The sequence below is a fragment of the Chenopodium album genome, chromosome 22 (assembly GCF_948465745.1).
Source record: "Chenopodium album chromosome 22, dcCheAlbu1.1, whole genome shotgun sequence".
Lineage (NCBI taxonomy): Eukaryota > Viridiplantae > Streptophyta > Magnoliopsida > Caryophyllales > Amaranthaceae > Chenopodium > Chenopodium album.
In genome coordinates, this window is record NC_137855.1 from 35990946 (window position 1) to 36003434 (window position 12489).

General features: G+C 34.4%; 1 protein-coding gene across 1 annotated transcript; it reads right to left on the minus strand.

The window, feature by feature from the left end:
- Positions 1-5502: 5502 nt before the first annotated feature.
- LOC145605374 (putative disease resistance protein RGA1) lies at positions 5503-9535 on the minus strand. The gene is made up of 2 exons (XM_081661419.1): positions 6281-9535; positions 5503-6180 (listed from the first exon to the last, which is right to left on the minus strand). Coding segments are annotated over exons 1-2 (3234 nt in total). The 5' UTR covers positions 9513-9535; the 3' UTR covers positions 5503-6178.
- Between the last annotated feature and the right edge of the window lie 2954 nt (positions 9536-12489).

A 12489-nucleotide genomic window follows, 5' to 3' on the forward strand; every position in this document is an offset into this window, starting at 1 on the left:
AATTTGAAGGTGAAGGAGAAGTATGTAAGATTTCAAGGTTTTAAGGGGGCTAGTATATATATTGTATGTTTGGTTGAATGATAATGTTGATTGATGAAAATATATGTTACACTTTGTTTGTGTATTTATAGATTTGGGGATTTTATTATGCTCTCTATAATTGGGTGCACATGGAAATGAAGATGAGTCGTGTTAATAAAATTTTGGAGTAATACAGTTGATCATCAACGTGTCTTTCTTCCAACGGTTAGTGTCACTTAGTAAAGGATTCACGATCAATGTTGAACCCACGTAACGAACCCATGTTTGATACGTGTTACTCTATTTTTGAGTCCATTTATGTACTTTTTATGTGAAAGCTTTGTTTTAGTAAGTCAGAATCTTTCCATTAGTAATAATTCACGTATTGTTTTGGTTTTGCACATGCATGAGTACTATTCTATATTTGCTCCATTTTAGAAAAACCGCGAAAGTGCCAATATATCATTCTATTAAGCGGATAAATTAAAGGTAAAGATTTAAGAAGGACTTGCGGTTTACCTGGCCTTATGAAGACAGGCAAAGGAATCTATATTTTTACTAAGTTTCAATAAATTTCAATAAGATCTAAGAGCAACTCTAATGACAAGCTAATTTGACAATTAGCTTGCCATGCCACATAAGCTTTTAAGCTAATTATCATTTTAGCTACATTTTGCTCCAATGGCTAGCTATTAGCTTAGTAGTAGGTGTTGGATAGAAAATACATGGAAATAGCTTAATTGGTGCAATGAACATTTTATTTTGGAAAGTTTAATTCTCAAGCAAATTTGCTTGGCAAAGCTAATTTGCTTAGCCAAGCTAATTGAATTTTCTAGCTCCAATGGTCAAGCTAGTAGCTAGGGAATTATTGAAATTACAAGCAAGTCCCTAGCTACAACCATTGGAGTTGCTCTAATAAGTTTCAATTATAATGTCTAATAAATTTTTATCAACTCGATCTAATTAATTTCAATCATATCGAACAGGCTTAGGTAAGTTTAGTTTAATTAACTTCAAATTCAATCAGGCAGGTGAAGTGCCGTTAGTAAAGATTCCAACCTTAAGCATTTAAACTCAAGAAAAAATCCTTGCCAAATGAGCTTCATGATAACACTAATTGGTTGCACATAGAGGTGTCAAAATCGAACCGACCAAAAAAAAAAAACTATCCATTTCGAACTGTAACCGATCCGATTTGATCCGAGAAATTAAAGACCCAAACCCGATCTGTAACCGAACTAAACTCAATCCGAACTTGACCCGATCTGAACTTAACCTGGCACCGATTTGATTCGAGCCGAACTCAACCCGAATTCGATTTGACCAGACCTGAACTAAAACCGAACCGATTTGATCCGACCCGATTCTAGATTGACCCGGCAAATAACCGATCTAATCCGATCTGTTCTGACCCGAACTGATATTAACCCGACTCGATTTTAACTTGATTTGATTTTTACCCAATCCGAATTTAACCTGACCATAATTAATTATTGACCTTTTTATCCAAGTTCTTATACTACTCCATACTACATTTACTAATCATTAATAAGTTAACGTTTTTTACTACAGAATTAATCTAGAGTAACAAGTTTACTTCATGTATATACCAATTATATAGAATTACTTTCTAAGCTTTATATTCGTCTCATCTAAAATTTAATTTGTTACAAATAATTTGTAATACTTGAACATTAAAACTTCTTTTTTCAACTCGATAAAAAAAATATGATACAAGAATGACTTGATATTGACCCAATAATAAGGTAAAAACTCAATAATAACTCTAGTTTAAAAATAACCTTATTTGGATATGAATTGGGACAACTCGATTAAATTCCAGCCAAACACAGAAAGGAATTGAATTGAAATTGACCATTAATGAATCAACGAATCAACCTTATCTTAATCAAACTAAACTTGACCGAACCGAAATCAACCCGACCCATATTCATCCGACCCGAAATTAACCCGGTTAAACTAGTTTTGAACCTGATCCGAATCGAACATGAATCGATCTGGAGTTGACCCGAATTTAATCCGACCTGGATTTGACCCGACCCGATCCGAATTAGAAGAATAATTTTGACCCGAATATATCCGAACCGAACAGACCCGACCCGAATAGACCTGTTTTATTATACAGGCAGTCTTTTATATACCAGCTTTTGTTTTTCGGAGGGGGGATAATGGGGGTACAGTTGTACATTTGTGTACCCCCTAAATCCGAAACTGGTTGTAGGAGATTTCCAAGTGAGTAACTTTGCGTAGTCGTGACAATTTTGAGATCATATTCGAGGTATGTTCACGTACTCGGTAATTATTTAAGTGTTTATGTAGAAGTATGCTAGAACTTGTTTAATTAATACCGAATTAGTATCATGATAGGTATTGGTTGGAATATAATTATTGGTTGGATTGATTTGTGAAGCATGGATTATTATTTGAGGTGAATTATTGATTGGAATTAATTATGATGATGACATGTTGAATGTGGACCACACTTTTGTTCAAAGTTGGCTATTCGATCGTCTAAGCCAATTATCCATCATGTTATCAATATGTAAAAAAAAAAAAAAAATTATATAACTGAAAATCACAATATTCATTTTTTTTATTCAAAGAATAAACTCAATATGTATGCAATGTAACTATAATCTCGTATCTCATAGGGACAAAAGACATGTTAAATTCATCTACCCATGAAAACTATAATACAATAATATACTCGCTAGCTATAAGCAAGCCTCACATGGGTTTGCGATAGGTTGGCAGGCCAGGCCAGCCAAGGGCAAGGCCGTCAGCTAGGTGTGCCTTGGAGCCCAAGGCTTGGGTCAGCCAGCTAAGCTTGCTTGCTATTGGTTATCTTGGTTTGCTTGGGGATCAAGAAGTGATTTGTGGTCCTCCTTGTGATTCTCACCTAGCCATTCTTATTATTGGACATGCAAGTGTTGCTTGACTATTTGTTCAAGCTATATAATTGCTAGATTTTTCACTTTATGAAAAGTCCCACATTGAAAGATTTCAAGGGGATAGGAGATGACAAGTCTATAAATACCCAAGCTTGCCTTGGGAATTGAATTGCAACCGTTGGACTTGAAAAAGGCATCTTCAACATAAATCTGAGAAAACCTTTAGATTACGCAATTCTCTTGTAGTCGTAACACCGTAAAACCCAACATATGAATTAGATTTCCTTTAGAGAAATATTCAAGTTGATTATAATCAAACCATACCTCAACCTCTATTTCCTTCAATTGGGCCTTCTCGTCAATCTTATATATTCTATAGGCTACTTTTCTTCTTCTTCTTTTTCTTCAGATTCCGAATCTCCCAAGGCAACTATCATAGCTTTAAATTGAACCACTCTTGAAGCTGGATGTCTCTTTAGAACTTTAGAATATTCTGTTCCTATCAAACTTCTGGTTTCCAATTCAAGCATCTTCTTGAATCTTCTCACTAGTTAGGCCATTTCATCTTCATCAGCTTCTGAATCATTTGTATTTTGAGCCTTTAGAGCTAAGATTATTGTTTTTTTTTTGGAAGTTTCAGCATTAGTTCCTAAATGAAGTTCATGAGTCATCAGAGATCCAACTGTTCCTTGTTGAACTTGGTGAAATTTGGTTTCTTGCAGTGCAGTCACCTTGAATCTCCAGCGTTCATCTTGAAGAAGACTCCTCTATAGTCTACATACACCTTTCTAGCTTGTTCATCTATAAGAATATGTCTGCCTAGGAACCTAACTACTCATTGATTATATCATTATATCTAGTAAACATTTTTCAATGGTTTCTTTAGGTATTATTTCAAATCTTTTATATTTAGACATCAGTATATCAATTTTAGAGCATTTCACTTCATTTGTACCTTCATGATGATTGACTTCATGTAAATCCCATATTTGTTTAGCAAACTTGCATCCCATGATTCTATTGTGTTCATGGGGTCTAAGTCCACATTGCAACAATTTAATAGCTAAAGCATTCAATTCAAAAATTTGAAAATCTTCCTTATCAAATTCAGATAAAGGTTTAGAGACTACCTCGTTCTTCTCATTAGTTTAGGTCACCTCAAAATCACCAGATTCAATAACATTTCGAACCTAGTAATTTTCAGCCTTGATGAAGATCTTCATCCTATTCTTGTAGTAAGAGTAAAACTTCCCGTTGAACATCGGTGGACATTGAGTGGAAAACCCTTCTTAAAGCTTCTCTTAATAATTCATCTTAAGTCATGATCTTACTCAACAAAGTTACTTGTTATATGTGAGAACCTCCTCTGATATCAATCAATTGTTAGCTGAGACGAACTACTACAAGGGAGGTGGATTGTAGTGAGTTCCTAATTGATTTTTTTTTTTTTTTTTACGGAAATTAAAACAAACTAAATAGGAATTTGCAAAGCACACAACGATATTTACGAGGAAACCTTCCAGGGCCCAACTGGAAGTAAAACCTCGACCCTCTCAAGGGATTTCAAACCAACCAATCCACTATAATAGGGCAACATACCTAGTTACAACCTATTACTCATAGACCTTTACTCACAAGTTCCAATCTGAACTTGCTACACGAGAGAACCCTATTCTACCCGACTCCCAGAGCACTCAAAACAAAGCTTCAAAAATAGAAGCCTACACACTGTATGCAATATTAAAACACTAACCCAAGTCCCATAACAATACAAACACTTGACTCTAATATGAGATTAGAAAGTTACATATGAAACCCGAAACTAATATGATAAAACTTTAACTTCGGCAAACTTACTCTTAAGAACTCTTGAGATTTTCACGCATAAACTCACAATTTTTTCGGAATATAAACAACACTATTTATAAGAAGTATTCATAAGCCAAGTAGGTCCATTCAAAAAAATAAAATAAAAATAAGCCAAGTAGGGTTTTCCAAAAAATAAACATTTAAACCGCCGTTTAATAAAACACAATATGAAATGAATGTTTTTATGAAAATCTATAGGAAAATCGAACAAAGATATAATTTAGGAAAAAAAAATTAATATTTAGTAAATAAAATTTTATAAGATAAAATCTCTCAAAGATCTTTTCCATAAATTAAAGAAAATTTTGATTTTTACCACAAAAAAAAATCAAAAAATTGTTTTTTACCACCAAAACTTCTAAAACTTTTATTTTACCACCAAAAAAATTTCTAAAAATTGTTTTTTACCACCAAACGTCAAGAAAACCGTTAAATCTAACGGCTTAAAAAAATTTCCTTCGAATTTCGTGCGCAAAATATGTTTTTCATAGGTTTAGAGGGGGCACTTTGGTCCTATGGAACCAATTTGAGGTCAAAATTGACAAAAAATTATCGGAAATGCCTCGTTTTGCGTGTTCACGCAAATCGAGGTTTTTTAAACACACAAAACGAGGCATTTCCGATCATTTTTTGTCAATTTAGACCTCAAATTGGGTTCAAAGGGCCAAAGTGCCGCCCAAAACCCCTAAAGAGCATGTTTTTGACACGAAAATCGAAGAATTTAAAAAATTCCGTTAGGTTTTTGACGACAGGTGGTAAAAAACAACTTTTAATTTTTTATTTGGTGGTAAAATAAAAGTTTTTTGGTGGTAAAAAACATTTTTTTGATTTTTTTTTGGTGGTAAAAGTCAATAAATCCTAAATTAAAACTTATTTTTTTTACTACCTCCGTTACAGATAATGTGCAACGATTTGACATAAAGTAGAGAGGGAAAATGTCTAATCGTTGCACATAACCTGTAACGGAGATAGTATAAAACTTTCGATTATATATACTTAGCTTGCCAAGCTTTATCACGTTTCTAATAGATCTCATGCATAATTAACCAACACATATTTACAGCAATCCTAGCAACAATAAACTTAACAATACCTTAATAAAAGACTTTTAAGTTTATCACTGAATTGCCCTCAAGCTTCGTAAAGTATATAGGAAGTTAAGCACTTAGGTTCTTTGCAGACCAGAATTGAATTCCTGTTGTTTTCTTCTCTCTAGCATCTTGCTAGAACTCGCAGACAAAGTTCTTCTTCGTGTCTTCAACACAGTCTAAGCTAGCCTTCTTAGCTTGCTATCAATCATCTACAGATTTCATGCTTTATTGTAGCAGACTTGAACATACTTTGATCTGTATCACCACGCCGAAATGACACTCTAGTTCTGCAAGATGCAAGGAAATTGATGAGTTAAAAATTTACAGTTACAAATATGAATGAAGAGCAGTATAAATAGGAGAAAAAGTATCATAGTATATGCTTACATTCAATGGAAAAATGAGGGATGTGTTGTATCTTGGACCAATCTTCTACGTTCGACGGTTGGTACCTCTCCTTCAAGCCTTGACAATTCTTTATAGTAAGTGTAGTTAGGGAAGTGAGGTCAAGGATGGCTTGTGGTAATACTGTTAATCTGTGGCATTCAACGATTAAAAGGGATTGAAGAGATGTTAAATGTTGGATCCCCGGTGGGAGGTTCACCAGTTTAGGAAGATTGTGCAAATGCAGGTTGCAGAGCTTGGTAAGTGATTTCCAAGTCGTATCGTCCTCTACGTATTCGATTTCCGGTAAATCCCCGAGTCTAAGAGTCCGGACAGAAGTAAGATGCTGGAACCTCACTCCAGTTAGACTCTTTAGAGACCTCCATTCTCGAATTTCAAACCTCTCAAGGGAGGACAGGCGGCTCCAAAATGAATCCCCATCTATTACCTCTGACAAACTATTCAGTGTCTGTGAGATGTCTAGTCTTATAAGTAGCATATCAGGTCTCCACTGGTCAAACTGAGTTCTTAAAAACGTGTGGGGGATAAGTCCTTTACCGGTCAAAGAAATCAATTTCAGTATTTTCAACTTAGCACCCAGAGGAACGGAGGTTAAATGGGTCCCGTATATGCGCATCGAGGAGAGATGATTAAAATGATGTGATACTGGGTGTAACTTTTGTGGAGTGGAGCAATCTCTATGCCATGTCCTAATCTTATCTAAATGTGCTAAAACAAGTGTCTCAAGGACCGGAAAGAATTCAGTATGTTCATCCGTACTCTCTTCTATGTACTTCAAATCACGTAAGCCCACGAGTTTAAGGACTTTAAGATAACGCAATCGACCCAACAAAGGGATATAATGCAAATGACAGCTAACAAGGGAGAACTTGATAAGGTTCGGAAGGGATTTCTCCAAGTCCGATGATGATTCCCATTTAGGAAATATATTGTCGCGATACCCACGCAATTGGAAGCTCTTAATATCAGGATGGGGCTGAAGGGCTTCAAGCAATTTCTCTGTACCGCTTAATACAGAAAGTTCTTTGAGATATTTCATACCCTTGACATATTTGGAGCCTGGGGGTGGGGGTAAATAACAACTATCCAAATTAAGACTAATTTCAAGACTTCCCCTGACGTTTGTAAGAGCTTCCAAGTCTTGTAGCTTGCCTTTAAAAGTGTACCCTGAGGGATTGTATTTTGCAACAAACATTGATAGCCTATGAAGGCAGGTTAAATTGTTCAACCCAGTCGGCATATGAGTCAACTTGTTGCAACCCAATATATCCAATTCCCTAAGATGTACGAGTTTACTCAAGTCCTCTGGCAACTCTGTTAACATCGTACAATTCTTTAGCTGTAATGTCTGCAAGTTCAGTAGCAAGCAAACCTGTTTAGGGAGATGCTGTAAACGTTCATCATTTGACAAGTCAAGATGTCGCAAATGATACAGTTTACTTATTGTTTTAGGCAAGGCTTCAATACTCATTTGACACAAGGTCAAAGCCCGTAAATACCTTGCCTTGGATAGTAATACTGTTTCAGTGTCCAGTGAAAGGTTAAAAGTACCTTTCATCTTCCCTGATAAAAATATTGTATGCAGGTGTCTCATCTGATCCACAGAGGCCGAAAAGCTTTGGACGTCAATATTGCCTAAAGACAAGTGCCTAGCGTTTATCTTCAACTGCCTTACACCAGAATCTACTACTAGTATGTCTTCTTTGGCTACTTCTTTAGCTACATCATGCATTAGATCGTGGATCTTGCATGAAGTAATCTCACCCAATTCATCTATTTCAATATCATCAAAGAAACACCTTTGCAACAAAATCATAAAATACTCCTCTCCAGCATCTTCAACACTATGACCAGCTTTTGGCTCTATGAAACCGTGTGCCATCCACATACTAATCAAAGTATTCTTGTCTATCCTATAATCCTTAGGGAATATAGCACAATAACTGAAACAGCGCTTTAATGGTGATGTAAGTTTATCATAGCTATACATCAGCACTTTAAATATGCCATCCTTAGTGTCAGCCTTCATGATTATGTCTAGGTCTGTGTCTCTAAAAGACATCCATTTCTTTTCACCTTGACCGTTAAGAAGGCTTCCAACAGTCGTTATAACAAGGGGAACTTTGGCACACTTTGTTAGAATTTCTCTCCCAATTTCAACCAGCCTCTTGTTCATCCGATCCTCATTTGTAAATGCCCATTCCTCAAACAATTCCCATGAACAGCTATCGGATAGACTTCCAAGTTCATATATTACGTCTCCCATATGTTTAGCAACTTTCTTAGAGCGTGTAGTGACTAATATTCTACTTCCCTTTCCCCCTGTCAATAAAAAGTCCCTTAGTTCCTTCAAATCCGCATAAGTATCATTCCACACATCATCTAAAACAAGCAAGAACTTTTTACTCAAAATGTGCTCTTCAACTTGACAGCAGAGTGCTTCCATCTCAAGGTGGTCATAGTTCTTAGGCTCTACCGACTGCAACAATTTCCGGAGAATCGTTTCAAACTCAAAATGATCAGAAACACAAACCCACAATCTAAATGGAAACTTGCTTCTGACCTCCGTATCATTGTAAACGTATTGAGCAAGAGTGGTTTTCCCTAATCCCCCAATTCCAACAATTGAAATAAAATAAAAATCCTGACTAACACACAACAAGTCAGACACTTTTTTCTTGTCCTCATCTCTTCCAATTACCTTCTTTCCAAGTAACGAAGAGGGACTAGCCTTCATTTTGTTTGGAATTATCTTTCTATTCCCTGAACTACTCTGTGATGGAGAGGCAAAGTCATGACGAATCTTAGCAATTTCATTTAAACTCTCCATAAGTTTTCTGACCTCATGGGACATAGTAGAAGCAAAATCCAGTTGGTTGAAGGAAGAAAAGAAAAGGAATACCTCCTTGCTCAGTTTACCACCAGGCTTACGTTGTTTGCGGTAAGCTATGGTAGCAGCCTCATCGAACAAGATATTTGCTTCTTTAACAGCATCCGTGAGATTCCTGAGCCATTCTCGGTCCTTGTGTTGCATTGAGTGCCTCTGGTCTTGCTCTTCAGCATCCAGGAGAACCATATTTATGGTTTTTATGGCTATTTCTATTTTTTCAAGCTCTGTTTGGTATTTCCAATGAGACATTATTTCTTTCACCATGGTAGATTCTGCCAGTTTTAAACAAGTGTCCACTATTTTGAGAACTATAGCAACATCCATCTCTCTCTCTCTCTTTTTTTTTTTTTTTTTTTAAGGGGTTGAAGGAACAAAAAAAGGGAAGGGAAAAAAAAAAAAAAAAAAAAAGTGTATTTAGGTGTTTAATTTGTATTGTGGAATGCACCAAGAAAAAAACAATGGCTGGTATATTTTCTGTGATTCAGCTCTGCTAAACCAATGCCAATAAATAGACATAAATGGAAGAAAAGATCAACAGCTTACAAAGTTACAATATTGCAAATTGTCCACCAAACTCTATTTAATCTTTCACATTAACATTAATTATGCAACCAGTTGTGGAGTACCTAAAGAACACTTCCATTTTCCAATCATTAAATTAATTTGGTTGACTTTAGGCAGCCCCGTGTGAATGCGTGGTTGCTAGTTGCAACCTTAAATTCAGAAGAAGTCAAAAGTCTTTACGCCATGCATGATTGCAGAATATAGTCATCTTGACTGTATCAATGTGGTTGTTGAGAAGAAGTCAAAGTCTTTAGATAAATTACTTCCACCATTTTTTAGATAGAGTATCATTTTTTAAATTTCTATACGAAGTAAATGAAAATTTCAATTTGGGTGCATCACTTTCCTTTTTAATTTATAATTTCACACTATTTCTCTCAAATATCACGTGCCATCTTTATTTTTCTCTCTCTATCTCTCTATACTTCAAAAATTGGGTAGAAGTCCGTGCAATCAAAAGTGATGCATGGAAAAAAAAAACAAGGAGAAAGTAGTTCAATGATGTCTCTTGATAGAAATAAGAGCTAGAAATTATTCAAAAAAAAAAAAAAAAAGCTAGAAAAGCCTTATGTCACGATTGAGTTGACATTATTAGTATATATATATCACAATTGAGTTGCTAGTTGCCACAATTTTAAGTTCAAAAATCAACAACTATAACCAATTGCACAATATTGTATGCAGGGAATTGTAATTTACTGTAATTGTAAGCCTTCATGTCTGAATCTCTTAAGAACTTATGTACAACTAAACTTATTATAATTTACTAGTTGTAGGAGTTAAAAAAAAAAAAAAAGTCAATAACGCTTTCGATACATGTTTATTACGAATTTATGATAATTACAATTAATTTTTTTTTTACAAGAATTACAAGTATAAGTTATATCCACTTGATCATTATCTTCAAGATTGTTTTCTAAGTAACATTAATAGGTTGTCTAGTTCGTTGAATTTTAATCTAGTTTGTTGGTTATATAATTATCTTTAAGGACTTGTTCTATTCAACTTGTTTCAGATACTTATAGCTTAGGGCCCGTTATGATTGAGCTGAGTAGAACTTAATTTATTAGAGATGAACTGAACTGAATTGAATATTTTATGAAAAAGGAAATTAAGATAAGAACTGAATTGAACTGAACTTATTGGGGCTGGGCTGAGCTGAAGTGAAAATAAGCTGAAGAGAAAATGCCCTTAGTCTTAATAAATTCAAATCAAATCAAATCATAACATTCATATCAGATCAAAACTTTTTATTACTCCCTCCGTCTATAAATTAAAAGTCTCTTTCTCTTTGTTATGTGAGTAATAAATGTTCGAAGGTTTTGTATTAAGGGACGTAGGGAGTATTATTTACTTGTTGCTAAAAATTGTAAATTACGTATTTTAAAAAAAATTATGAAAATTATGTATTTTAAAAGTACATGATGAGTCGAATCTAACAAGATCCAATTTGATAATGTTTTTCTTTATAGATTAGTACTCCCTCCGTCCCTTTTTTTAAAGTCCCTTTTCTCTTTTTTCACGAGAATTAAGGTAATTGTAAATTCATTGAACTATGTGATTGAAAGTCCAAATTACATTAAATGCATTAAATAATTAGTGAGAAAAATGAAAAAAGAGAATACATAATTTACTCATAATTGCATGGGAGAAAAAAAGGACCAATCAGATGCTGTTATTACAATACATTAAATGCAAAAAATATTTGGCACAAAAAATCAGTAAAAGTTGAGGATATTTTGGGAATTAAATTAGGAAAATGAGGTTAAAATGGTAAAAAAAAACCACTTATTAAAAAAGGAAAGATTTTAAAAATTGACTTTAATTTTGATTTGCTAAAAAAGGAATAAGGGACTTTAATAAAAGGACGGAGGAAATATTAAAATGTGGTAAAAGTTTTATCAAATTAATAAATCAGATCAGACCAGACTATATAATTAAGATTCATATCCGATCTTATTAAAATCATATCAAATCTCCTTATTTCAGATGAAGAGAACAACTTTTAAAAGTACTAACGAGTAACGACTACTCACTCATCTTATACAAAGTGCCCCATTAGTTTCAAACAGTAGAGTAAAATGGATGTGAGTTAAGAAAGGGATCAAATTAAAAAGAAAAAAAAAAGGCTGTGGGAAGCATGTGAGAGGGGAGAAAGTCCCACATTTCCATTACTCTATATCCCCGAAATATACCTCTTTTTTTCCCCTTTCCCTCCCTTTTGCCTTGCCCCTCTCTCTCTCTCTTAAATACGTCTTATAGGTCATACTTGCTCTCTTAAATAAGGTGCGTGAAGTCATTATCTCTAACTCTCTTTCTTTTCTTCCTATCCTTATTTCTTCCATTAAATGACTTTAAAAATTATAGGTTGTATATACTCCCCCTCCTCTCGCTCTCTCTCTCTTAATTATAAATTTAGCACAACTATAAGGTTTAAATTTATATTCTAAAGGTGCTATTAATTAGCCTGACTTTCTCATAATTGTCATAGAACCACGTTGATTGAGTACTTACATTTATTGAACGAAACTTGTCCAAATCTATCATCGAGTTGTGCTCAACCCCTATTTGCTCACTCTATTTCTCCTTCCCTTTAGCTTTTCCTTTCTCTTACTCGTCTTTTATGATTTCGAGCATTTTAGAAATCTTATAAAAAGTATTCTCATCTCCTTACTCAATTAAACTCCAAAAAGTATCCCCCCTTTTTCCTTTATTTCCCCAAACTCTCTCTTCCATT